This window comes from Stegostoma tigrinum, chromosome 10, assembly GCF_030684315.1.
Source record: "Stegostoma tigrinum isolate sSteTig4 chromosome 10, sSteTig4.hap1, whole genome shotgun sequence".
NCBI lineage: Eukaryota > Metazoa > Chordata > Chondrichthyes > Orectolobiformes > Stegostomatidae > Stegostoma > Stegostoma tigrinum.
Genome location: NC_081363.1, coordinates 46,077,540 through 46,104,217, shown reverse-complemented (window position 1 = coordinate 46,104,217; position 26,678 = coordinate 46,077,540). Strand labels below are relative to the sequence as shown.

The window sequence follows — 26,678 nt, the reverse complement described above, 5'->3', positions numbered from 1 at the left end:
AGTCAAAGTAACAGCTGCAAAAATGTTGCCCATAATTTGAGTCTAAATAGTGATACTGTCTTGGAACATGACTAAAGTTAAAAATATCCCCTGATGTCCTTTTGGGGAGGATGTTTGTCATCTTTTGCTGGTCTTGTCTACATGTGACTCCAGATCCATTTAAACCTAATTGATTCTTAACTGCCCTCTGGGCAATTAGGAAAGAGCAATAAATGCCAACTTAGCCATCCTGACCCATATTCCCCTCAACAATTTTCTTTAGTAATAGATGCTGAAATTATTGTAGTTAAGATTTCAAGGAAATAAATAGAATGTTTATTCCTTAATTAATATCGAATCCTTTTCAAGTAAACCCACCTTTTCTACTCTACAGAAAATAGTTCCCGGTCAGACTTCCACGTTTCATGATTATAAACTAATCAGAAGGCCTGATTGTTTAAAAAATTGCATTGTAACCCTGTGACTGTTGTTAAACTTTGGCATCTATATGTGGCTCTTCCCAGAGTGAAAATTCTCGATTCTGTTAAACTCTTTGGTGAAAGAATAACCTGAAGTCCTGTATTTAAAGAAATATTGTCGCAAAACACAATCTACTAATTTGAGAACAAGCATGTTGTCATGCTGGCTGTGCCAACAAAGTTGATTTCAACGTCATTCGTTGGAGGTCAATCAATTTTGTCCAAGGCGGAAATGGGGTTAGTGACACGATAAAATACTCATTTGTCATGCCATGAGAAAGGCTATTTTCTGTATAGGACGGTGTAACACAGGTGTGACATCAGATTGTATATCTTTAAATAAATAAAACACAAGCAAAGATCCCTCCCTTGCCAGCAGAATCTAATTCCTCTAAATGGAAGCGAACGAGCACGTAATCCACGTCCTCTCAACACTGAGAGGAAGTTGTCCCTCCACTGATCTGATTCTGTACAGTGTCTCAGGCGCATGGTAACAAACGGCAAATCGAACAACTACACCACCGGAGGTGTTTGGTAGCGTCTCGGGACGTGCGAGTTTGGTGTTGCACATCAGACCAGGAAGTATTGTGAAATTTACCAGGAGGTGGAACTTCTACCAGCAAACTTTCAATGAGTCGAGTTTGTTCACTCCCAGTTGCTGGTTCGCGTTGGCATTTATTTTTTTTTCCAGCATTTGGATTGAAGCGGTTTGTTTGACCGTATTAGGCGAGATTAAGCATTTCTTATCATGTTGACACGGGTCCTTTTGCTGCTTTATTGTGTATTTTCAGCCCGGTGTAAGGAGCATCATACTTCAAAAAGGCAGGTGGATGACCAAAAATGTTCCTATCAGGTAACAAACGATGGATCTTTGATGATAATTTCATGCGAATATGTGAGGGTTTTTCTGAAGTGTGTGAAACATAATTACTTTGTTGCTTGTGTAGAGATTTACACCCCACACCACATTTATGAGAACGGTTTTGAACGTTGTTGCTCTAGAGATGTCCCCAAATAGACGTGCTAAATCGGTATATATTTGGTGCAGTGCGAGGCCACTTTGTTTTATGCTCGATGCTGGTTTCTAAGTTTGGACCGCGGTGATGTTGCTTCGTGCAAGAAACCAGCTCGCCCCTCTTTTTGGGATGGGAACGGTTGATTGAGCACGTAGGCAGTGCGATATGTGAGCAAGCTAATACATTGGGGTCAGAGTCAGGGCCAAGCTCTAATCACAGGCTTCCCGCGTGTAACCACAACTTGGGTTAGTAATGTAAGGGTGTGTCTGTATGTGTGAGGACATCAACATATTGACAAACACAGTTCCAACCATGTTGGGTGAAATTACATTTCCTTTTGTTCATAAAATTCCCTATGTACGTTGAAATCAATGAGTCACAAAACCAAGTTAGAAAGTTTCATCCCTACCCGTAGGATTGCAGATATCCAACTGAACTTGTATGCAGAACTTTTGTCATTTTTCTGTCCATTTCTTCTGAAGTTACTAGCTGCTTGGGTAAGGAGAACCTGGTGAGTGTTCAGAACATTTTAACTGCTGAAGAGGCATCACCAGTTATATCTGTGAACGTCACACATCCGGACCTGTTTAGGATGGGAGAGATAGTAGGAACTGCAGAAGCAGAACCTGAGATAACAAGGTGTAGAGCCAGACGAACACAGCAGGCCAAGCAGCATCAGAGGAGCAGGAAAGCTGACCTTTCAGGCCTAGACCGCCCGAAATCTGCTTCTCAGATGCTGCTTGGCCTGCTGTGTTCATCCAGCTCTACACCTTGTTATCTCTGTTTAGTATGGGATACTGGATTGTGATCATGACCCAGATCCTTAACTAAACCTCACTCCATTAGCTGTAGTCTTGATTCTGGCCAGGCTTTGCCCAGTTTAACTATTGACTGGAACCCATATTCCAGATGGTGCAGTGATGTGCAAACTACAGAGCACCAGTTAGATTCTGTGTTTAGTAGGATGAATATAGTTACCTAGTGATAGGGGTAGGAAGAGTCTCAAAGATTCAAAACACCACCGTGCATTTTTATATTTGACTTGATGTTGGATTGAAGTTGTATTTCATGCAATGCCCAATTGTAATTTGTTGGTACTGCCCTTTCTCTGCCAATGAGCCTTACTTTTATGTGTCCTGAGAAAATGATACCTTGAACTACCCATTCCCTGTCCAAATCTCTTCACTTCCCTCTTCCCCTCCTTTAGCCTCTACCTCTGACCAAGCAATTCCTAATGCTTTTTAAGGTTACCTGGTGACAACTTTTGTCTGATAATCACTCCCATGACATTCTGTGAGATGTTTCATAATAAAAACAGAAAGTGTGTAAAAATGATGCTGTTCTGCCAGCCTCCTCCATTTGGAAAGTGTATACTGGATTCAAACATCAACTGTGTTTCTCTCTCCACAAATGTGGCCAAATCTGTTGCATTCACTTTGTTTTTAGTGTAGATGCCAGAGATCAGCATTATTTTTCTTTGATTATTGAAATGTTTTATTGAATTATGGGCATAATATATATGCAAGTCCTTGAAGGCATTAAAGCAGAGCCCTGATTCTAGATTTGCACTACAATATGAACATTAGTTTAAAACAACTTGCTTCTCAATCCTAAATTTGCATCAAAAAGTGCACAAAATGTTACTTCTCTTCCTCCTCCAAACATTATGGCCAGATTTAGAAATTGGTGCTGCATCAACTGAAACTTACTATTTGTAGTTTGATTCAGTACCACAGCATACACTATAATGGTTCACTGAGCAACAGAGCACAAGATTCAAATAAAACAGGAAATACTGGAAACAGTCAGCATACCGAGCAGCATCTATGGAACGTTTCAGATCTAACTTTTCTTAGAGGGAGTGTGATGAGCTGAGTTGCTACTGCAAAGAACCAGCATGGACATAACTGGTCAAATAGTTAATCTTCTGTGCAGTGATGATTCTATGATTCTGTAAAGTTTGATGCTTTAAAATTAGATTTTTGCTACTAGTGCTACAATGAAAAGCCACACTCTAGATGATCAGAGATAATGGGAACTGCAGATGCTGGAGAATTTGAGATAACAAATGTGAAGCTGGATGAACACAGCAGGCCAAGCAGCATCTTAGGAGCACAAAAGCTTACGTTTCAGGCCTAGACCCTTCAGCTCTGATGAAGGGTCTATGCCCGAAATGTCAGCTTTTGTGCTCCTGAGATGCTGCTTGGCCTGCTGTGTTCATCCAGCTCCACACTTTGTTATCGCACACTGTAAATGATTTCTGGTTGTATCAAAATGATATATTTGCCCAGCCTTCAATCATTTCAAACACACCTTCTAATGGGCAAATTAGATTAACTGGGTATGGGTGCACTTAGTTGACCTAAAAAAGTAATAATTCCTGTAACTTGCTAGGTTTATGAATTGAAAAATAATTTTCATTTCCTTCCTCAAAAGCTGATTGTAATGTAATAGGAAGTGCTAACTTAATGATTAGTTGTCAGAATAATAATTCAGAGGGTCATGTTAATGGCACTGGGAACATGGGGCCAAATCTTATCAATGAAGTTGGGGGAACTTGAATTTAATTAATAAGTCATAAAATTAAACTATAATTAATTGCTTTAAAATTCTGTTTGGCTCATTTATCTGATATCCATGCTGGATTAAGAAGCACAGCAATGCGGATAACTGTTGACTGCCCTCTGCAGTATCTGAGTAAGCTGGTCAGTTCAAGGGAAATTAGGGATGGGTAATAATTGCCATTCGCACCCAAAAACCCAAAATGTTGCTGCCATTGAGATCGGCAAACCCAATTCAAACTGGACGATCAACAAACCTACAAACAAGGTGCATTCACTACTTTAATTAAAAACAAAGTGTACTTTACTGTTTAGTTGCTTGCTCAATTGTTTTTCAATAGGTTTTCAGTCTCAGTTTATCTATGTAATGATTTGAATCAGAAATTGTTTTTGTATGGTAAAATATTGTCATGCCTCTGTGATTTAGTATGCTGGAACTTCAGCTCCACTATATTCTGTCGTCACAAAAGTTAAAAGATTTTAAAAAGGATACAGGATTTCCTTTTAGATCCAGGTTGACAGAAGACACAGACCAGATGCCTGTACCTAACAAAATTAATTATTTATCACAAATAATTAGAGAGTAGCTACATGTAAACAACTTCCAAGTTTGTTTACAGGCAAACCAGGAAAACAAAACATAGGTGTTATGGATGGAGGGAAAACTGGGAAAGTTCACAGAATCTGCTCAGATGACTCTTCTGATGATCAGAATGCTGTTTCTTAGTCTTCCTGGTCTTCAAAAGCTGGAGGCTGTTGCTGGTTTGCAAGAGATACAGAGGACAAGTTTGCACTTATAAAAGGTTTCTTTTATTAATTAAGTCACAGCTTATAGAAACTTCTAAAGGAAAAATACACTGGTTTACTTTTGGATTAAAGTAGATTTTACTGCAGAGAACAGAAAGAGGTTCTGATCTGGTGGAGGTCTGAAGGCTTCTCTCTCTTATTCTCTCAGCTACCTGAGAACCAATTGCATAGTTGTGCAAAACAAAAAGGACTTTGTCATTGGTCTAGTGGTCAGTTATCATAGGCTACTCAGCTTCTTATTGCCAACTAACTCTCCATTTGCATGCAACCCTTCAGCGCCAGTTTGTCTACAAAGTACAATTCAATTTCTGCTTGAATAATCAGCAGTATAAATGATGCTTATGATGAGAGTTGAGTTCCTTGCCTTCTAAACTGCAGCAATCCTTGGTTTTTAAGTTCTTTTCTTTTTTCTGTTCACCATTTAAAAATGCAGAAAAATACAAGGACATGTTCTTTACACTACAATCACAATCATACTGTTGAAGGAAGAATTAGAAGTAGTTCAAAGGCTGTTTTCAGCTGAATTATCACATAAATTGGTTTTAAAAAACTAATTTACAAATGCATGTTTTAGCAAATCTAATGAAAATATTATTATTCTGGGAATATTGGATATACCTGGACATGCTAATAATGGTACATAGGAAGAGAAGTAGGTCATTCAGCATAGTAAGCCTGCTCCACTATTCAAGATAATCATAAGAGCATTTCAATGCCTTTTAGCCACCCTATTCCCATAACCTTGTGAGCCCTTAGAAATTGATAGGTTTCTGAATACTATCTTAAACATACTAAAAGACTAAGCTCCCACAGTCCTCTTGGTAGAGAATTCCAAAGGTTCACAATCATCTCAGTTTAAGAAAAAAAGTCCTAATTTCTGACCTAAGTAGTATATCCTCTTATCTTTTAAATTATATCCCCAGTTCGAAAACATTCTATTAGGGAAAACATGTTACCTGCATCTAATTTGTTAGTCCCCAGTATTTTGTAGGTTTCAATGAGATCACCTCTCATTGTTCGAAACCCCAGTGAATAAAGGCTCAGTTTTCCAAACTTTTCTCCGTAGGACAGTCCTACCATTGTGGGAAGAAAGTCTGATGAACGTTCATGCACTCCCTCAAATCATATTTCAGATGCAGTCTAACCAAGCTCTATATAATAAAAGTAAGAACACACTACTCCTGTAGTCAAAGCCGCTAGCAAGAATGTTTTCCAATCTATTTACTACTTAATTGCTTACTCAACTTGCATGTTAGCCTTCAGTGATATTGACAAAGGCACCTTATGCATCTATACTTTCCAAGTTCTTACAATTTAAGCAATTCTCTGAATTTTTTTTCTTACGTTGAAGTGGATTTTCCCTACTAAATTCTATCTGCCAAGTTCTTGTCAGTTTGCAAAGCCTGTCTAAATCCTCCTGAAGCCAACATAAAATCTTCATTCCGATCCACATTCCTATGTAGCTTTGCCTCATCAACAAATTTGGAAGTATTACATTTGGTCCCCAACTTCATACGATTTCAAGCAGCCTCTTAGCCATAATTGAGCGACCCTTCAGGTTACAAACATTGAACACTTGCGGTGGATTAACAGGTTCCTTCTTTCTTGTCCTGGTGACATTCAAGTGATTTGTTGCCTGAGATGCCTTGACAAGTCATTGGGCTTTTTCACACTAGCCCAGTTGGCATGTTTGAAGGTGGAGATGCAGGGGCATGTGAAGTCCAGTAGGTGGCCTTAACACAGCAATCTGAAGAGGGGTCCCGACCCAAAACGTCAGCTTTTCTGCTCCTTTGATGCTGTTCCTTCAGCTCCACACTGTGTTATCTCTGACCATAGCATCGGCAGTTCTTACTATCACTGAGTCGGTGGCATTTCTGTCATTTACCCACTCACCCCCACACCGATCTGAGATTTTCAGGGTGTCAGGTCCCCTGCCCAACCTTGGGCCTATTGAGGCCCTTAAGTTGTGAGTAAACACGCTCATCTGCCACTGTTAGTATTTTACCTATGTCATGCAGGAAGCCTGGCAGCTTCAGCTTCTTGAAGCCAGCTCCTAGTCGCTTTGCTGAGGCCCTCAAATTACCAAATGCTTCTAAGCGTGTTAGAATTACCTATGCTCCCAGTAGTAACCACCACTCCTGGCAGATACTGTTCGGACCAGAACTGGCAGCCAATCGGATTGGCCAGCAGCTTTCCAAGGTGGGACTTGCTAATGAGACAGGGGCCACAAAATTTAATTGCTTTAAACTGCTGCAGGACAGCGACTGTGATTGTGCTTGGGTGAGGCAGAGACTGTGACATCCCATAAAATCCAATCCATCAACTAAAATGACATGCCCATTGAAAGTCCTAGAGCCTGACTTTGATTCAGTTAAAGTCCCTTCACTCTAAAATTGAAATTGGGCTTTTGGTATCAGTTAATAGACATTTAGACAGTTGTGATGTGAAAATGTTTCCCGTATTAAACTTTCAAATTTGATTTTGATGGGAAATATAACTTACATCCATAAACTTGAGTCTCAATCTTTCATTATTCTTTTATGTAAATTTTTGACAGAGGATTTATATTCTTACATGCAAATTACCCATATCCATCTCTTCAATGGAAATGGGGTATTTGCATGTCAGTACATTCTATGGTATTTACAGTTAGAAATTTGACTGTGGTTTTCAGTAGAAACCATGTCCTTTTGATACAAGAGAAAAACCAAAATAACTGCGGATGCAGTATATCAGGAACAAAAACAAAGTTGCTGGAAAAGCCCAGCAGGTCTGGCAGCATCTGTGGAGGAGAAAAAAGAGTTAATGTTTCGGGTCCGGTGACCCTTTCTCAGAACTGATGGTGGCTGGGAAAACGTGAGTTTATATGCAGAAAATAGGGAGGTGGGTGGGGTTGGGAGTAAATGATAGGATAGAGCCCAAAGAGAGAGAGAGAGAGAGAGAGACAGTTGGACAAAGGAGTTGCTAACGATCAGGTTGGGAGGGTGAATAGTTGTTAATGGGGACTGTTAGTGACTAACAACAGTGGGTGTGTAATGACAGGCTATGTGGTTACAAGGCCTGGTGTGTGGGGTGGGGGTGTTGGGACATGGGAGAGTTTAGGCCCTAAAATTATTGAACTCAATATTGAGTCCGTAGGGCTGTCAGGTCGCCCAAGCGGAAAATGAGATGTTGTTCCTCCAGCTTGCGTTGGGCTTCACTGGAACACTGTAGCAAGCCAGAGACTGAGATTTGGCCAGAGAGCAGGGTGGTGCATTGAAGTGGTAGGCAACAGGTAGTTCAGGGTCTTCTATGCAAGCAGAACATAAATGTTCTGCGAAGTGGTCGCCAAGTCTATGCTTCATTTCCCCAATATCGAGGAGACCACATTGTGAGCAGCGAATGCAGTAGACTAGATTCTTGGAAATGCAGGTGAAGTGTTGCTTAACGTGGAAGGTATGTTTGGGCCCTTGGATACTGGGGAGGGAGGACATAAATGAGCAGGTGTTGCACCTTCGCCATAGGGCTGTGAGGAGGTGTTGGGGGTGAAGGAAGAGTGGACCAGAGTGTCCCGGTGGGAACTGTCCCTGTGTAAGGTGGACAAGGGAGGGGAGGGGAATATGTGTCTGATGGTGGCAGCTTGCTGGAGGTGGCGGAAGTGGCATCTGACGATCTTCTGGATGTGGATGCTGGTGGGATGGTAGGTGGGGATAAGGGAAACTTATCACTGTTGTGGGAAGGAAGAGAAGGGGTGAGGGCAGAAGTGCGGGAAATGGATTGGACCCGGTTGAGGGCCCTGTCAATAATGGAGCTGGGGAATCCTCAGTTGAGGAAGAAGATGGACATTTCGGAGGCTCCCTTGTCGAAGTTTCAAAGTAACTCCCCGAGGATTCCCCAGCTCCGTTGTTCAACGGGGACCGTTGCATGTCCGTTCCCTCCAGGACACCCTGGTCCACACTTCCAGAACATCTATGTTCTGCTCGCAAAAAACTGAACTACCTGTTGCCTGCCACTTCAATGCACCACCTTGCTCTCTGGCCAACATCTCTGTCTCTGGCTTGCTGCAGTGTTCCAGTGAAGCCCAACGCAAACTGGAGGAACAACACCTAATTTTTTGCTTGGGGACCCTACAGCCTTCTGGATTCAATATTGAGTTCAATAATTTTAGGGCCTAAATTCTCCCATGTCCCAGCGCCCTACCCCACACACCAGACCTTGTTACCACATAGCCTGCCACTACCCAGCCCCTGTTGTTAGTCACTAACAGTCCCCATTAACAACTATTCACGACATGACCCACTATCACTCGTATCCTTACATACAGATAAGGAAGGACACCACTTTGATTTGGACAACACATCCACCCTAGGACAAGCCAAACAGAGACACGCACGAGAATTCCTAGAAGCATGGCATTCCAACCGGAACTCCATCAACAAACACATTGATTTGGAGCCAATCTACCATCCCCTGAGGAAAAAAAACAGGAAATGACATCACCAACCCAAGGAAACCTAACCAGATAAATAGAAAGCGGGACACAACACTAGCGCTTCGTCGGAGGCTCACTGATGATGTTACCTAGAATGGTGATGAAACATCTGGGAACAAACCGGCAAGCTCAGTGAACTAGCTTACATCTCGAACACAATAAAGACCCACTCTCTTGTGGACCGGGAGGACGAGAGTGCTATCTTGGAGGTGAAAGGAGGACATCGGGTTGGCTGTGCACCCTTGTGACCAGTGGATCTTAATGCTGGCTTCGGCCTAACGCTGGTTCAGGGGAGCAGCCAACCCGCAACGATGGCTGCGGCAAGTGCTCGTGCCCCAGGTCAGGGGGTCCGGAACACCATCCGTGTTTCTGTAAAGAAGGTGGATGAAGGTGCACCTGTGGACCGCACCTTCTTCGTGAAGAGGGTCCTGTTGGACTGTTGTGGGTTCGCTGCTGCGGGCATTTACTGCCTGCAGGATTTCCCCAGAGGAGGTTTTTACGATGTGACCTTCCGGAGTGCCAAGCTTTGCGAGCGCTTCCTGGAGGTTTTCAAGGAGAAAGGAGGTGAGGGCCCCCTCTCTGTATTGACCGGTATCCCACTGTTTGTGATGCCAGCACAGAGGAGCCATATGGTGACTGTACACATGTACAACCCGCATGTGCCAGCAGTTGATGTCCTGACCTTCCTCGGAAGGTATGTGAAGGTGGAAGGGGACCTAACTGACATCGTGGACCCCTTTGGCATCTGGACGAGTAAGAGGCAGGTCAAGGTGACGCTGAGGATGGGCGCAGACGGGAATGTCGCACACCCGCCGTCCAGCTTCGCGATCGGCGGGAGCAGGGGCTACCTGACCTATGCAGGGCAACCTAAAGTCTGCCATGCCTGTGGTAGGTCAGGTCACATGGCGGCCGACTGCAAAGCCATCATCTGCAGGGAGGAGGAACACCTTGCAAAGGATTGCCCACGAGAGAGAAGCTGCAACCTTTGCGGGGAAGGGGGCCACTTCTATAGGGCATGCCCGCAGCGGGATGCCACGTACGCCCAGGTCGCCGGCAGGGGAAATGCGGGGCCAGCTCCCCCGGAGGAGAGGAAGGCACCAGGACCCAGCAAGGACCCCACTAATGTGCAGGAGGGCCAGGCCGTGCAGGATGGGCCCGAGGCCAGCAAAGCACCCCTGCAGGCTCCGATTCCCCCCCCGACAACCCGGAGCCAATGGAGGCGGCGACAGGCGACCCAGGGGAGTGGACAACAGTCCGGAAAGCGAGGAGGAAGGTGCGTCGACGGGCCCAGGAACCGCAACAATCAGGCGGGAAGAGGCAGCTACAGGGGGGCTATATGAGCTCCTCTGACGAGGAGGATTTGGAGAGGGCCCACCCGAAGCAGAAGTTAAAGGTCTCGAGGGGGAGGGAAAGCAGCACCCCGCTTCCAGGTGATGGGAGGCGTCCTGAGGCTCACTCCGACACCCAGTCAAGTGCCGCTGGAGCACTGGAGGGCCCCCCGGAACTTCCAGGCGGGAAGGAGGAAACAGCGCGTCCCCAGCCTGACCCGGAGCCGGACCCTCCTGCCTCCGCACCCCTGGCGGGGGGATGCCACCCGGAAGGCAGCACGGACGGTTTCCTGAGCCCGGAGAGCGTCCAGCAGTTAGCCTGGGCAATGGGCATGAAGGGACAGATGGAGGGGCTGGACCTTGGACTTGGGGAGGGTACTGCGGTCACTGCCCACAATGGGGATACGAATTGCGAGCATTAATGTGCGCAGCGTCAAGTCAACCGCGAGATGTGAGTCCATGTTGGCCTACCTGACCACCATCAAGGCGGACCTCCTGTTTCTGCAGGAGTGCGGGATACCGCACCTCGGCAGGTACGGGAAACGGTCCGGCACCTGGACCTGTGGGCCTTCGATCTGGTCGGGGGGTAACGACTGTCGCTCCTCGGGCCTGGCTATTCTGCTGCGGGGGCGCAACTTCACCATTTCTCAAGTTCAGGAGGTGGTGGGGGGGCGCCTCCTAGTGGCTGACATCACCTACAGGAATGCTCCCCTGAGGCTGATCAACGTGTACACCCCAGCGGTACGGAGTGAGCGGTTGGCCGTCCTGCAGCGGCTTCCACCCCTGGTGGCTACGTCCAGGCCAGTCATCCTAGGCGGAGACTTCAACTGCATCATTGATGCAGATGGAAGATCCGGCGTGGGGACAGCGGGTGGGGGGATTCAACTGGACGTCACGTCCAGATTCCTGATGGGCACGGTGAAGGACGCCAAGCTGCTCGACGTCTTCAGCACCCCTGCAGACGGAGCGCAGCAGAGGTACACCTGGTCGCGGCCAGACGGGTCTATCTGCTCAAGGATAGACCTCCTGTTTGTGTCACGGGCGTTCTCGGTCAGGTCCACCAGTGTCGAGCCGGTGTTCTTCTCTGACCACTGCCTCCTGTTGGCCGACTGTCACTTACAGGACGACCAGCCGGCCGGCAAGGGGACGTGGAAGCTCAACACAACTCTGTTGACCCCAGAGAACGTCGAGGAGCTTAAGAGGGAGTACGCCGGTTGGAGAACCGTGAAACCCCTCTTTGAGTCTCCAGGCGACTGGTGGGAGACGGTGAAGGAGAACATCAAGAGGTTCTTTGTCCTCAAGGGTGTTCAGAAGGCAAGAGAGAGGCGGGGAAAGCTGTCCCGACTCCAGAAAAGGGTGCAGAACCTGCTCCTTCTGCAGTTGATGGGGGTCGATGTCATGGAGGACCTCCGCGAGGTGAGGGGCCAGCAAGCCTCGCTCTTTGCCGCGGAGGCGTCCAGGGTCTGCTCCGTGGAGCAGGACGAGACGTGCTCGCGTTTCTTCTTTCAGAAGGTGCACAAAGAGAGCTCTGTGCTTAGCCGGCTGAAGGAGGACGATGGCTCGGTGACGTCGTCTCGGCCCGACGTTTTGAGGATCAGCAGATCCTTCTATGCCGGACTGTACGACACGAAGCCCACGGACAGCACGGCCTCCGAGTCGTTCCTGTCGTCTATCATGGAGGCCTTAGACGACGGCACGAGGGAGTGGCTGGACCGGCCGATATCCCTGGACGAGCTGGCCAGAGCCCTCAAGTCCTTGCAGAGGAATAGGACTCCCGGAAGCGACGGCTTACCGGTCGAGCTGTATTCCGCTCTGTGGGGCCTGGTCGGCCAGGATCTGCTGGAGGTGTACGATAGTGCGCTTCGGGCAGGGGAAATGTGCAAGTCCATGAGGAAGGGCATCATCACCCTCATTTACAAGAGGAAGGGGGAGAGGGAAGAAATTAAGAATTGGCGTCCTATTTCACTTTTGAACGTGGACTACAAAATCCTGGCCAAGATCATTGCCAACCGGGTCAGGTCTGTCCTGGAGTCAGTGATTCACCCTGACCAAACCTGTGCTGTGCCGGGCAGGAAGATCGCTGAGAGCCTCGCGCTCATCAGGGATACGATTGCCTACGTACAGGACAGGCGGGTGGACACCTGCCTCGTCAGCCTGGACCAGGAGAAGGCCTTCGACAGGGTCTCTCATGCTTACATGAGGGACGTCCTCTCCAAATTGGGGTTCGAGGAGGGCATCCGCAATTGGATCTGGCTGCTCTACGCTAACATCGTTAGCGTAGTCTCGATCAATGGGTGGGAATCAGACAGTTTTCCTGTTAGATCTGGAGTCAGGCAGGGCTGCCCGCTCTCTCCTGCCTTGTTCGTGTGCTGTGTGGAGCCCTTCGCCGCCTCCATCAGGAAGGACGTGAGCCTGAAGGGCGTGACTATCCCAGGCAGCGGAGGCCTTCAGGTCAAGACCTCCCTGTACATGGACGATGTCGCCGTCTTCTGCACCGATCGTCGGTCGGTGAGTAGACTATTGGACATCTGCGGCCAGTTTGAACTGGCCTCGGGTGCCAAAGTCAATAGGGGTAAGAGCGAGGTCATGTTCTTCGGGAACTGGGACGACCGCTCCTTCGTCCCCTTCACCGTCAGGACAGACTACCTGAAGGTGCTGGGTGTTTGGTTTGGTGGAGCTGGGGCATGCACTAAGACTTGGGAGGAGCGTATCGCCAAATTTAAGCAGAAGCTGGGCAGGTGGACGCTCCGGTCCCCCTCCATCGCGGGTAAGAACCTGGTTGTCAGGTGCGAGGGGCTTTCGGTACTGTTGTATGTGGCGCAGGCCTGGCCTATTACCTGGAACTGCGCCGCTGCGGTCACCCGGGCCATCTTCCACTTCATTTGGGGGTCGAGGATGGACCGGGTCCGCAGAGACACCATGTACAAAGACCTGGGGAATGGGGGAAAAGGGCGTACCGAACGCCACCCTCGCCCTGATGGCCACCCTTGCGTGCGGCTGCATCAAGCTGTGCGTAGATCCTCAGTATGCAAACACCAAGTGTCACTACTTACTGAGGTTCTACCTGTCCCCGGTGTTGCGAAGGACGGGCCTGGCCTCGTTGCCGCGGAACGCTCCGAGTAGTTGGACCGTTCCGTACCACCTGTCCTTCGTGGAGAAATTTTTGAAAGGAAACGCCTTTGACCACAAGGCCGTCAGGCAGTGATCAGCACGTAGTATCCTCAGGACCCTTCCGGAAAAGGAGAGGGTGGATCCCGTCGTGTGGTTCCCCACGCAGACTGCCAAAGTCGTTTGGCAGAATGCCTCATCGCCAGAACTTTCAAACAAGCACAAGGACATTGCTTGGCTGGCGGTGAGAGGGGCTCTGCCAGTGAGATCCTTTATGCATGCCCGGAATCTCTGCACCACTGCTCGCTGCCCTCGAGGTGGCTGCGGGGGGGACGAGACTGTTGATCACCTCCTTCTGGAGTGTGCGTATGCGCAGGAGGTCTGGAGGGGGATGCAGTGGTATTTGTCGCGGTTCGTCCCGAGCAGCTCCGTGACACGGGACTCCGTGCTCTACGGGCTGTTTCTGGGGACGCACACCGAGACCAACATCAACTGCGCCTAGAGGACCATCAATGCGGTGAAAGACGCTCTTTGGTCTGCCCGCAACTTGCTGGTCTTCCAGCTGAAAGAACTGACCCCGACCGAGTGTTGCAGACTGGCGCATTCCAAGGTCCAGGGCTACATGCTGAGGGACGCGCTAAAGCTTGGGGCAGCCGCCGCCAAGGCGCGGTGGGGAAAGACCACCGTATGAGCCCCCTCGTCCAGAAAAGGGAAAAGAATCCTATCTGGTAACTGGGCCCAGCTGGCGCCTTCCCCAACTGGTCAGGGGGCCAACTGGGACTGTGCGGGGTGACGACTGCCGGGGCGGTTTCTTTGCTTTGTTGTTTTTTTTTCTCTGTTTTGTTTTTTTTTTCCTTTTAGTTGGTTTACGTACCCCCGGGTAACCCGGAGTGGCTTGCATGACTGGGTAGGTGTATAAATGTTTTATTGTTTTGTACATTCTATGAATAAAGTATATTTTTTCAAATAAAAAAAAGTGACGAAACGTCTGAAAATGAACCTTCTAGCTCAGCGAGCAAACTTGCTTCCAGAACTATTTACCCTCCCAGCCTGACCGTTAGTAACTCCTTTGTCTTTCTCTCACGCTGTGTCTCTCTCTCTCTCTCTCTCTCTCTCTCTCTCTCTCTCTCTCTCTCTCTCTCTCTCTCTCTCTCTCTCTCTCTCTCTCTCTCTCTCTTTCTTTTTGGGCTCTATCCTATCATTTACTCCCTTCTCCACCCACCTCCCTATTTTCTGCATCTAAACTGATGTTTTCCCAGCCACCATCCGTTCTGAGGAAGGGTCACTGGACCCGAAAAGTTAACTCTGTGTTTTCTCCTACACAGATGCTGCCAGTCGTGCTGAGCTTTTCCAGCAACTTTGTTTTTGTTCCTTTTGATACAAGCTCAGGGAGTATATGCACTGGAGTTTAGAATGTTGAAAGTTAGTTGTCCATGTCCAAATATTAAAGAGAATCAATAATCTGGAAAAAGGGATAACTCTTTCTCCTGGAGCTAGGAACTGAGGAACACAACTTACAATTTTGAGCCTGATGTTTCAGGAATGAAATTAAGAAATGGTTTGACATTGAAAGAATTGGAACTCTCTCCTGCAAGTGCTGTTGATGCTAGGTCATTTGTTAATTTTAAATTTGAGATTGATAGTTTTTTTTAAACAAAGTATATTGAGGAATGTAGAGCAAAGGAATTGGATCACAGATGACTGTGATCTTATTGAGTAGTAAAACAACCTTTAGGCACTAAATGGCACTGTTCCCATGTTTCTCTATTTTATAGGCAACACTGCAATTCTTAATGATTGATGGAAATGTCATTTTGCCTTCACAAGGTGCTGTCTGAACTATCAGCTCACTTCTGCAGTAATGTATTTTTCATCCTGTTGGGCTGTAGGGCGCCACTTCTGCTGTCCAGCAAGATCTGTGGATAGTACTGTGATTCAACTTCAGAACAATTGCATTGCACAACAGACATTTCATGGCATAGTGCTAGTTTTGAACAATTTTGCTTCAGAAAGCAAAGTGATAGAGGTGGTCTATTCTCTGTGTGTTTGTAAAAGATCTAAGATTTAGTCAGTTTACAGGAGATTGCAAAGATGACAATTTAAACTCTTTAACTGTAGGTAACAGGATACCTCGATGATTGTACTTGTGATATTGAAACTATTCAAGACTTTAATAACAAGAAGCTGTTTCCTAAAATACAAGAACTCCTTGAAAGTGACTACTTCAGGTATTACAAGGTATGCAGTTATAGCTGCTTCAGCATTCATCTGTATTGATTAATTAGTGTGATTCTCAGATTTGTTTAAACTGTTTTCTGCAATCTTTCCAGGTGAATTTAAAGAAGCCTTGTCCCTTCTGGTCAGATAGTAGCCACTGTGGTCTGAGAGATTGTGCTGTTCAACCTTGTGAGCCTGTAAGATCGTCATTTCTTTTATAAACCACATAGCAAACACAGGGAGGAGGGAGTGTGGATAGAGGTAAATGGTTTAAAAGGAATAAGGACTGGGATTAGCAATACCATGTAATTAGTTATTCACTAAAGATTTTACTTTTGGGGAAAAAGCAGTCCTGAAATGTGGTGAGGCAAGGGAAGAAATTGCAAGTGCCCTTGCAAAAAATTACAATTCCTCTCTGGCCACAGAAGAGGCGCCAGAGGACTGGAGGACAGCCAATCTGGTACCATTGTTAAGAAAGGAGCTGGGGTAAATCAGGAAACAATAGGCCAGTCAGTCTAACTTCAGTGGTGGAGAAAGTATTGGAAGCATTTCTGAGGGACATAATTAATCTGCATTGGAGAGGCAAGGTATAATCAAGAACAGTGAGCATTGTTTTATTAAGGGTAGGTCATGTTTGACCAACTTGATTGAATTTTTTGACGAGGTGACTAGGTGTGTGGATGAAGGCAGTGCTTTTGATATGGTTGACTTGGACTTCAGCAAGGCTTTTGATAAGATCCCCCATAAGAGACTTGATAGAACAGAAAGAGTACGTGGAATCCAGGGAAATTTGGCCAATTGGATCCATAATTGGCTGAGTGGCAGGAAGCAGAAGATGATGGTTGAGAGATGTTTTTCCAACTGGATGCCTGTGTCCACTGGAGTCGCACAGGAGTCAGTGCTGGGGCTCCTGCTGTTTTGTGGTTTAAATAAATGATTGAAATTTGAGTGTAGGAGGGTTGATGGATACATTTGTGGATGATACAAATATTGGCGTTAAATAGTAAAGAGGCTATCCTTAGATTACCAGAGGATATTGTGACCATGCTGTAGTTTTCAGAAGTTATTTTGTCCTGATTTCTTTTGAGAGAGATTGAATGGCAGGTGGTAAATTAGCCACTTGAGTTATCAGCTTTAGAGGGCTTGGAGTTTTTTTGTTAAACAGGCTGATTCAGTGTGGCCAGCTCTCTCTAGTTAGGATATCTGGCTTTTGGTTTTTCAGTAGCATCAGAAGTTTTTGCGGTCTCAACAGAGTTGGAAGTTTCAGTGAATGTCGCTTGGCTGCTACTGTCTGAATTTTCTCTTGCTGTTTGTTTTCCCGGATTGGAGAACTGCATGTTAGAATCTGTGTCTGAACTTTCCTTTTTTGCCAAGGGGTGTGTTTATTGGCAGGTTACTATATTGGAACAGTTAATTAGTAATAGTCACTATACCTATTATTCTGTTAAGTTTTCAATAGAGTTGTTATCCAAATTCTTCCTTTGGTTGTATTTTAATTACAGTGTTTAAATAAATTGTGTATTGCTTAACACTGAGTAGTTTGGCATTGCATCAGGAACAGGCACTTCACGTTTACCTTTAAAAATAAGAAAATGTTAGGGTCTAGACTACCTTCTTAAAATATTTTGAAGGGGTCTGGTCTGGTTCATAACAATATAGATGGGCTGATAGTGGCAAATAGAGTTCCATTCAGATAAATGTGAGTGAGGTGATGCACTTGGGCATAACAAACAAGGCAAGGGGATACATGAGGACCCAGAGAAACACTAACGATCAGAGGGACCTGAGTATGAATGCTCACCAATCCGAGGTATCAGGATAGGTGGGTAAAGTTGTTAAAAAGCCTTCAGGTAGACTTGACTTTATTAGTCGAGGCATAGAGGTGAAAAGCAGACAGGTTATGCTGGAACTGTATAGAATGTTGGTCTGGCCACAGCTGCAGTATTATGTGCAGTTCTGGAATCCACATCGTGGGATGGATATGAAAGCACTTGGTGCAGAGAGATTTACCAGGATGTTGCCTAGGCTGGACAATATTGGTTATGAAGAGAGATTGGACAAACTTGGGTTATTTTCCTTGGAACAGAAGTGACCAAGGGATGGGGGGGGTGGGAGCGGGTGAAGGGGGGGTTAGGGTGGAATGTGGTTGAGATGTAATGAATTAGAGCGGTAGAAAGGAAAGAACATTTGTCCTTAAATAAAGTATCATTTATTCTGCAGAATGAAATACCAGCAGGAATTAGATCAGAAAGTTTAAAGGTATGATATTTGCAAATTTAATTTCGTGATGTATTTTGCTTGTATTTAAAATGTATACATGAATTACTGTCTGACTTAAAACTCTTGGTTTCACATTTTTATCCTCAAAATGTTTTAAACATTGGATAAGACAATCAATTGTGAAGAATTCTGAGTAAATGTATTTGTTTTTGTAAAAGTCTAAAACTACCAGACTCTCTAAGAACCATTTAGACGTGAAATAATTATATTAATTGTTAGGAATAATCAACAGGACAGTAGTGTTATCCAAGGATCCCAATGGGACCTCAAATCATAAAGTCAAAGCTTGAATTTCTGTTCTGTCACATTCTTCTCCATTGGTTTTGCAGTGCATCATTTTGACTAAATCCTTGACAACTAACATTTTTATTCAGAACTACATACATTGGTGACTATTTTAAACAAGCAGATGTGTGATGTAGATGGACTGTCTGATACACTCACAGTTAGATTTTAAGTACACACTCGTACGTGGTTAATAACAGCTCACATGCAATCGTGATCACTCGCGTGTGTGATTCATCCTCTCATTATCATCGGTCCTTTCCATTCATTCCATTCCTATTTTACCCAATGTATGAAGATCACTGCTCTTGCTTTCTGAGCTCACAGTCTCTATTGCACCCAGCAGTACCTACTGCCTGCTCTCCTCTCATGCTCCGACAGTCTTCCCGATACTTTCATATCACTGGCAAATTCTCAACTCTCCCAGATATAAGACCCAAGTTAGAAACCATATCTCCATTCTCACACCCTCTCATCTTTCCGCCTCCAAGCAGTAAGATTACTGGAACTGTCTGCCATTATTTTTAAAACAAAAGAAATTCCTCTCAATATCTAGTGGACAAGATAAATTTGGGAAAATTATCATGGGTGCCTTTAGTAATGCAGTTACTGATGCTACAGTGCTTGTATCTTTAAAAAAAACTGACTGATTTAATTCTATGAACTTCTAGTATACAATGGAAGCAAATGTGATTTCCCAACATGACCGTGACTGTGAAAAGGCTGAGAAGCTGGGAGCTGTCAACAATTCTTTGAGGTAATTTGAAAGACACATAGAACCAAACACCCTTAAATTCCATTGTCTCTCTGTTCCATGGAAAACATTTTTTTGCAGCCTGATCTTAAAAAAAACTGCTTTTGTGATGTTAGGAATGTTTATAATCCTGACTATCAGGAAGAAAACTGGATGAACATACAGTTAAAACTGATGAACATTGACTTAACCCCATCAGTTTGGTTGCCACCCTGGGAGTTGCAGTTATGACTTGCTGTTTTAAGCACTCTGAAACAAACGTGTCCATAATATAGAGATAAGACTCTGATTGGGATCGGGCATCTACATGAAACCCTATTTTCATGTAGGGTGGGTAGAGTGGTTGGAACCAGAAATAAAATATTACCCCTTTGGTTTCATCCACAACCATATTCCTTTGTGCCAGGTATGACTCCAACTGCTGAAGAGTGTGCCCCCTGACACCCCCATTGATTCCAGTTTTACTAGGGCTCCTTGATGTCAGTCTGTCGAATGCAGCCTTGATGTCAAGGGCTATCACTCTCACCTCACCTCCTAGAATTCAGCTCTTTTGTCCATGTTTGAACCAAAGCTATAATGGGGTCAGGAGCTGGGTGGTCCTGGTGGAACCCATACTGGGCATCACTGAGCAGGTTATTGCTCAGCAGGGAGTGGCAATTTCTGAAGCACAAGTCTTCAGTACTGTTGCTGGAATGTTGTCAAAGCTCATAGGCTTTGGAGTGTCCAGTGCTTCCAACCATTTTTCTTGACGTCACATGGAGTAAACTAAATTGGCTGAAGACTGGTATCTGTAACGCTGGGGACCATTGGAGGAGGCCGAGATGAATCATCCACTGCGCAATCTTCAGCCAGAAGTGTCGCGAATGCTTCAGCCTTATCTTTTGCACTGATGTGCTGGGCTTTTCCATCATTGAGAATGGGGATATTTGTGGAGACAACTCCTCCAGTGAGTTGTTTAATTGTCCATCACCATTTACAACTGGATGTGGCAGGACTGCAGAGCTTAGATCTGATCCGTTGTTTGTGAGATCACTTAATTCTGTTCATCACTTGTTGCTATGCTGTTTGGCACACATGTCCTGTTTGGCTTCACCAGGTTGACATCTTAATTTCAGGTTTGCCTGGTGCTGCTCCTGGCTTGTCAGCCTGCACTCTCCATTGAACCAGGGTTGATCCCCTGCCTTTATGATAATGGCTGAGTGGGGGATATGCCAGGCCATGAAGTTACAGATTGTGCTGGAGTACGATTCTCCTGCTGTTGATGGCCCACGGTGCCTCATGGATGCCCATTCCTGAGTTGCTAGCTCTGTTTGAAGTCCCATTTAGCACGGTGATAGTGCCACACAACACGATGGAGGTTATTCTCAATGTGAAGGCAGAACTTTGTCTCGACGATGACTGTGCAAGGGTCACTTTTACAGTTACTGTCCTGGACAGATGCATTAGCAACTGGCAAATTGATAAGGATGAGGTCAACTATGTTTTTTTCCCCTTTTGTTGGTTCTGCTACCACCTGCTGGAGACCCAGTCTAACAACTATGTCCTTTAGGACCCAACCAGCTCAATCAGTAGATCTGCTGCCAAACCACTCTTAGTGATGGTCATCAAAATCCCCCCACCTACAGTACATTTTGTGTCCTGGGCATCCACAGTGCTTCCTCCAAATGTTGTTCAATATGGAGGAGTACTGATTCATCAGCTGAGGGAGGACGGTATGTGGTAATGAGCAGGAGGTTTCCTTGCCCATGTTTAACCTGAAGCCATGAGATCTCATCAGGTCCAGAATCGATTTTTGAGGACTTCCAGGGCAACTCCTTCCCAACTGTTTACCACTGTGTCACCACCTCTGCTGGATCAGTTTTGCTGTGGGACAGGATATACCCAGGAATGGTGGTGTCTGGGACATAGTCACACTGACAGACAATGTCAGACTATTGTTTGACTAGTCTGGGAGACACTCTGTCAATTTTGACACTAACCCCCAGATGTTAGTGAGGTGAACTTTGCAGGGTCAACCTGTTTCTGCTGTTGTCTTTTCCAGTGCCCAGGTCGATGCCAGGTAATCGACGCAGACACGTTAGCGTCTTTTAAGATACATTTGGACAGGTACATGGATGGGCAGGGAGCAAATGGACACAGACCGTTAGAAAATAGATGACAGGTTAGACAGAGGATCTTGATAGGCGCAGGCTTGGAGGGCCGAAGGGCCTGTTCCTGTGCTGTAGGTTTCTTTGTTTCTTTGTAATCCGTACAGTTTCATTTCCTTGAGACTTTGTAGTGACTGGTACAACTGAGGGGCTTGCTAGGCCATTTGAGGGTAATTGAGAGTCAACCCCATTGCTGTGGGTCTGGAGTCACATGTAGGCCCAACCAGGTGAGGATGGTGGATTTCCTTCCCTGAAGGACATTAAGCGAACCAGATGGATTTTCCTGAAAATCAAAATGGTTTTATGGTCATCAGTGGGTTCTTAATTCCAGATTTTCTTTTTAATTGAATCCAAATTCCACCATCTGCTGTGATGGGATTCAAACCAGGGTTCCTAGAATATTAGCTGAGTTTCTGGATTTGTAGCCTCATGTTAATACCACTAGGCTGTCACCTCTCCTAAATGTTGGAACTCTCCTGCTCCATGCTTTTCTCCCACATTTCTGACCACCATTTCCTCCTGACATCCTTCTCTATTATCTGAGTGTCAGGGCACCTTGTTTTGGGTCCCACGCAGCAGTTTCCTGATATCCAAAATCCCGCTCCTACCCACCAGCCGAAATCTCAGACAGGACTCAGAAGGCATGTGATGAGGCCTGTGTGTTAAAATCTCTTGGGCCACATGCTACAGAATAGCAGATGACTTGCCATCTGTTTCAATACATGCTTCCACAAAGCTCACAATTTACTTATAATGGGGGCTGTTATCTTCATTGAGTGATTACTACTTAATCAGTTTTTAAAAATTTTGATCATTTTAGTGAAGAAACAAAACAAGCAGTATTGGACTGGACCAGACATGATGACTCTACAGACAACTTCTGTGAAGTTGATGGTGAGACCTTATCATTAACCTTTGAAATAAGTGTTTGTATTTATTATGCATTTACACAGCATGGTCTGATACCATTGCTTTTTGTATGATACACTGACATCATAAAGTATTTACAATTTAAATAATGAACATAGTAAAGTTTTTAATGTAGTTAGCTAGCATGACTGAGAGCATTCACATCAGGTCTCAGTAATTTACTCAGAACTGGATTGGATGCTGCAGATCATATTACCTATTCTTAGCTGTAACCATTCATAGCCACTAATTCCCCACCACTCTCTATAGGCTAGAAATCCTTTCTGATGATAAAAGTCAGAAGCCTCATTTTGTTTGAGTGTGAGAAGTTGTCTTAAGACTGTTTTACAGTGGAGATACATATCCTTCATGTCTTGTTTTCTTTATTCATTCACGGGATGAGGGCATCGCTGGTAGGCAGCATTTATTGTCCATCCTTAATTACCCACAGGGCAGTTAAGAGTCAACCATGTTGCTGTGGGTCTGGAGTCACATGTAGTCAGACCGGGTAAGGATGGCAGTTTCCTTCTCTAAAACATGTTAGTGAACCGGATGGGTTTTTCCCAGCAATCGATAATGGATTAATTGTCATCATTAGATTCTTAATTCCAGATATTTATTGAATTCAATACTGATTTCAAATTCCACCATCTGCCATGGCAGGATTCAAACCCAGGTCTCCGGGTCTCTGGATTAACTGCCCAGCAATAAAACCATTTCACCATTGCCTCCACCTTGTTATAGTTATAAATAAAAACAGAGAATGCTGGAGAAACTCAATAGGTCTGGCAGCATCTGTGGGGAGAAACAATGTTCATGTTTCAAGTCAAACATGATTCTTCAGAACTGAAGGATTTGGAATCTGTTGGTTTGCACATTGTCCAATGCCAACTAGCTCTTGAGGGAAATTGCACTGATGTTGAAGAAAAGTAAATTCTTGAATGGAATACAATTTTGTCCCTCAGATGAACACTCTCCAGATGCTGAATATGTAGATCTGCTTCTCAACCCTGAACGTTACACAGGCTATAAAGGTCCAGAAGCATGGAAAATCTGGAACAGTATCTATGAAGAAAACTGTTTCAAGTAGGTAATCTGTCAATAGATCAAAGTGCTCTCAGTTCTTTAACAAACTATAGTCAATCATTAAACTGTATATAATGTAAAGATAACAACTATTTATTTCTCTCCACACTGTAGGCCAAACTCCATTAGAAGACCATTCAACACATTGCTTCCTGGCAGAGGTGAGTTAACACTATGACTTTTCTTGTGTATTCAGAACAATCGTTTTGGATAACTCCAGTAACTATTTTGGTTAAGATATTTCTCATCGATCAACTGTAAAATATATATTACCAAACTTACTTAGCAAGACCATGATTTATAACATGTATATTATATTGAGAAAAGGGGATTCATTTCACAAAACTGATTGCAACTATCCAATTAAGTTGATTCCACTTTTAATTGAGGACAAATAACAAAATGTTAATCTATCCTGGGTTGATGAGTTTTCTTATTTTAGAGCCGAGGAAGTAATGTTCATGATGTTGGGTGTCTGGGAACTATGAAGGTGCACACACATTCGGATGCTGATGTGCTGAAATTCCTGAAAGTTAGTGCACAGGTGTAAAAGGTATTTAGGAATGTGACTGTCCATTTCAAGGGAAGGTAGATGGACTCTAAAATGAGGAAGTAATGATTCCCATTTAAATTGCATTTAATTTTGGGCACAGACCTCAGGAAAGATATATTTCTTTGGCAGTGGCATGGTACAGGTTCACCAGAATTTAACAATTCATATTATGAAAGCAGACTACATAAACTTGTAACTCCTCAAGTCTCTGGGATTTAAATTTAACCAGTAATAGAGTAGGCCACATACGGAGAACCCATATCTTCTGGTGGTGGAAATCTAGAATAACACAGAATAATATTAAGGTTAGAAATAGATCAGATTTGAGGTAAATCTAAAAAGATGTTTTCTCTTAAGATAGTGGAAATTTGCAATGATGCCTTCACTGTGATGCAGGATTATATGGCATTTAAGAAGAGATTGAGAGAATTTAGGCAGGGGTATTGATGGATATAGAACCAATTAAGTTTGATGAAGGTTTTTCAGATTGACAGAATGTAGATGATCATGTGGTCCCACTGGTCTTCATGGACACTTCTTTGCTGCTGTGTAATCTGAAGAATTTGAATGCAGAACAAGAGGACTGATATTAAAGTTTGCTTTTTATTGTATATAGGCTTGAGAGGGCCTGTGGAATGGTAAAAAAGAATCCAGTCTGGTGTCATACTGATTGGTAGTTAGAACAGTTTTAGGATCTTGAGGAAGTGAAACCTAAATTCTGCTCTGACTGAGACCTAAAGGATATAGGGGCTATGCCTAGGTCTGTGGTAGATGGAGAACCTTACTTGACTGTATCCTCACCAGTTTACTTGTAGCAGATGCATCAGACTGTGACAGTATTGGCAGAGTGACTTCTGCACCGTCCTTGTGGAAACTCAAGATCCATGTTCTCTGGAGAAACCCTCCATTGTCTTATGTAGCACCACTACTATGCTAAATGTGGGACTGATTTTGAACAGAACTAACAACTTGATTGGGCATCCATGAAGTGCAACAGATTGTGCTCAGCCATAATCTGTAATCTTTTATAACATTTTCTTACTCCACTATCACCATCAAGTTGGAGATCCACTCTGATTCAATGAAGAGTGCAAGCAGGCATGCCAGGAGCAACACCAGGCATACTTTAAAAATAAGGTGTCAACTTTTAGAAGCTACAATACAAAGAAACTTGGTGCTCACAGTAGATATTTTCTGATCAACCTGCTCAGAGGTGTGATGACACACCTCTGGATCAGAAAGGACTTGAACCTGAGATGCCTGGCTTAGAGGAAGGGACACACTCACTGCACCACAAAAGTGTCTCTCACTCACTCTCTCACTCTCTCACTCTCACTCTCACTCTCACTCTCACTCTCACTCTCACTCTCACTCTCACTCTCACTCTCACTCTCACTCTCACTCTCACTCTCACTCTCACTCTCACTCTCACTCTCTCTCTCATCAGATATTATTACACACTTCTGAGACAGGTGTAACTTGAATCCACGCCTCTAAATTCCTCAGATTACTATTCTAGGCTCACCCAACTCTTCATGATGAGGCTATTGTGCAAACATCAGCAATCAATGTTCAGTGCCATTTGTGGCAACTCAGTTGCTAAAGCAGTTTATGTCCGTTGGAGCAAGACTGGGACTATATTTGGGCCTGGACTGACGAGTGGCAAGTAATGTTTTTGCCACACAATAGCAGTCTCCAACAAGAGGAAGGCTAACCACCACCCCTTAATATTCAGTTGTATTATCATCACTGACACCTCCATTATCAACTCCTGGGGTTACCATTGACTGGAAAGTGGATTGTACCAACCATGTCAATGTGGCCATGAGCTGGTCAGAAGTTGGAAACTCTCTGGGGAAATAACTCCCGTCTTGACTCCCCAAAAGCACATCAACGAGACACCAGTCAGAAGTGTGATGGAATACTCCCTGCTTGCCTGGATGGGTTCAGCTCCAATAACACTGAAGATGCTTGACACCATCCAAGTAAAAGGAACAGTGGTAGCTGTGTATACATCTACAAGTTGCACCGAAGAACTCAAAGCTTCTTAGATAGCACCTTCCAAATCCACAACCTCTACCATCTAGAAGGATAGGGCAGCAGGTGAATGGGAACACAATCACATGCAATTACACCTCTCAGCCTTACACCATCCTGAGTCAGAACTATTATTTTTCCTTCATTGTCACTGGATAAAGATTCTTAAACACTCTCCCTGACTACACTGTGGGTATATCTATATGTCAAGGAATGTAGCAGTTTGAGAAGGTAGCTCACCACCACTCTTCCTAGGTCCATTAGTATAGACAATATATGCTGATCGAGCCTACATCTTTTGACTGAACAGAAAAGATGCCTTTTTAATTGCATGCAAATATTGCTCTACAAATCTACAGATGAAGTGAAAATTACTTTCTTGTTTGTATTTAGATTTATTTAATGTTGCAATATGAGGAAATTAGTCATTTTTAACAGTCTTTTGAATTGGTACATTTGCCTTTTGCAGGTGATGAAGGTAATTTCTGTTGCTCCGCTATGGGATGATGCAGCTGTTAGCTTGGATCTGCGGTAGAAGCCTGTTTTTACATTGCAGTGAAATGCTTACCCTGGGTACCACAGCAACACCTTTTTAGAATCACCAAAAAAAGCGACAATCTACCTCAAACTGCAGTATATGCATTTCATTGTGTGGATGATG

At 44.6% G+C, this 26,678-nt stretch overlaps 1 protein-coding gene across 2 annotated transcripts in view; it reads left to right on the top strand.

The window, feature by feature from the left end:
- The first annotated feature begins 930 nt into the window (after nt 1–930).
- ero1a (endoplasmic reticulum oxidoreductase 1 alpha) overlaps nt 931–26,678 on the top strand; it is a 37,920-nt gene continuing 12,172 nt past the window's right edge. The window contains exons 1-8 of one of the 2 annotated variants that reach the window (XM_048538113.2): nt 931–1,311; nt 15,868–15,987; nt 16,080–16,163; nt 18,187–18,225; nt 19,203–19,288; nt 22,253–22,326; nt 23,307–23,427; nt 23,542–23,588. In XM_048538113.2, the coding sequence (XP_048394070.1) occupies nt 1,207–1,311; nt 15,868–15,987; nt 16,080–16,163; nt 18,187–18,225; nt 19,203–19,288; nt 22,253–22,326; nt 23,307–23,427; nt 23,542–23,588 (676 nt within the window). In that variant the 5' untranslated portion in view covers nt 931–1,206. The remainder of the gene's footprint in view (nt 1,312–15,867; nt 15,988–16,079; nt 16,164–18,186; nt 18,226–19,202; nt 19,289–22,252; nt 22,327–23,306; nt 23,428–23,541; nt 23,589–26,678) is intronic. The other variant, XM_048538115.2, reaches the window with a different exon arrangement.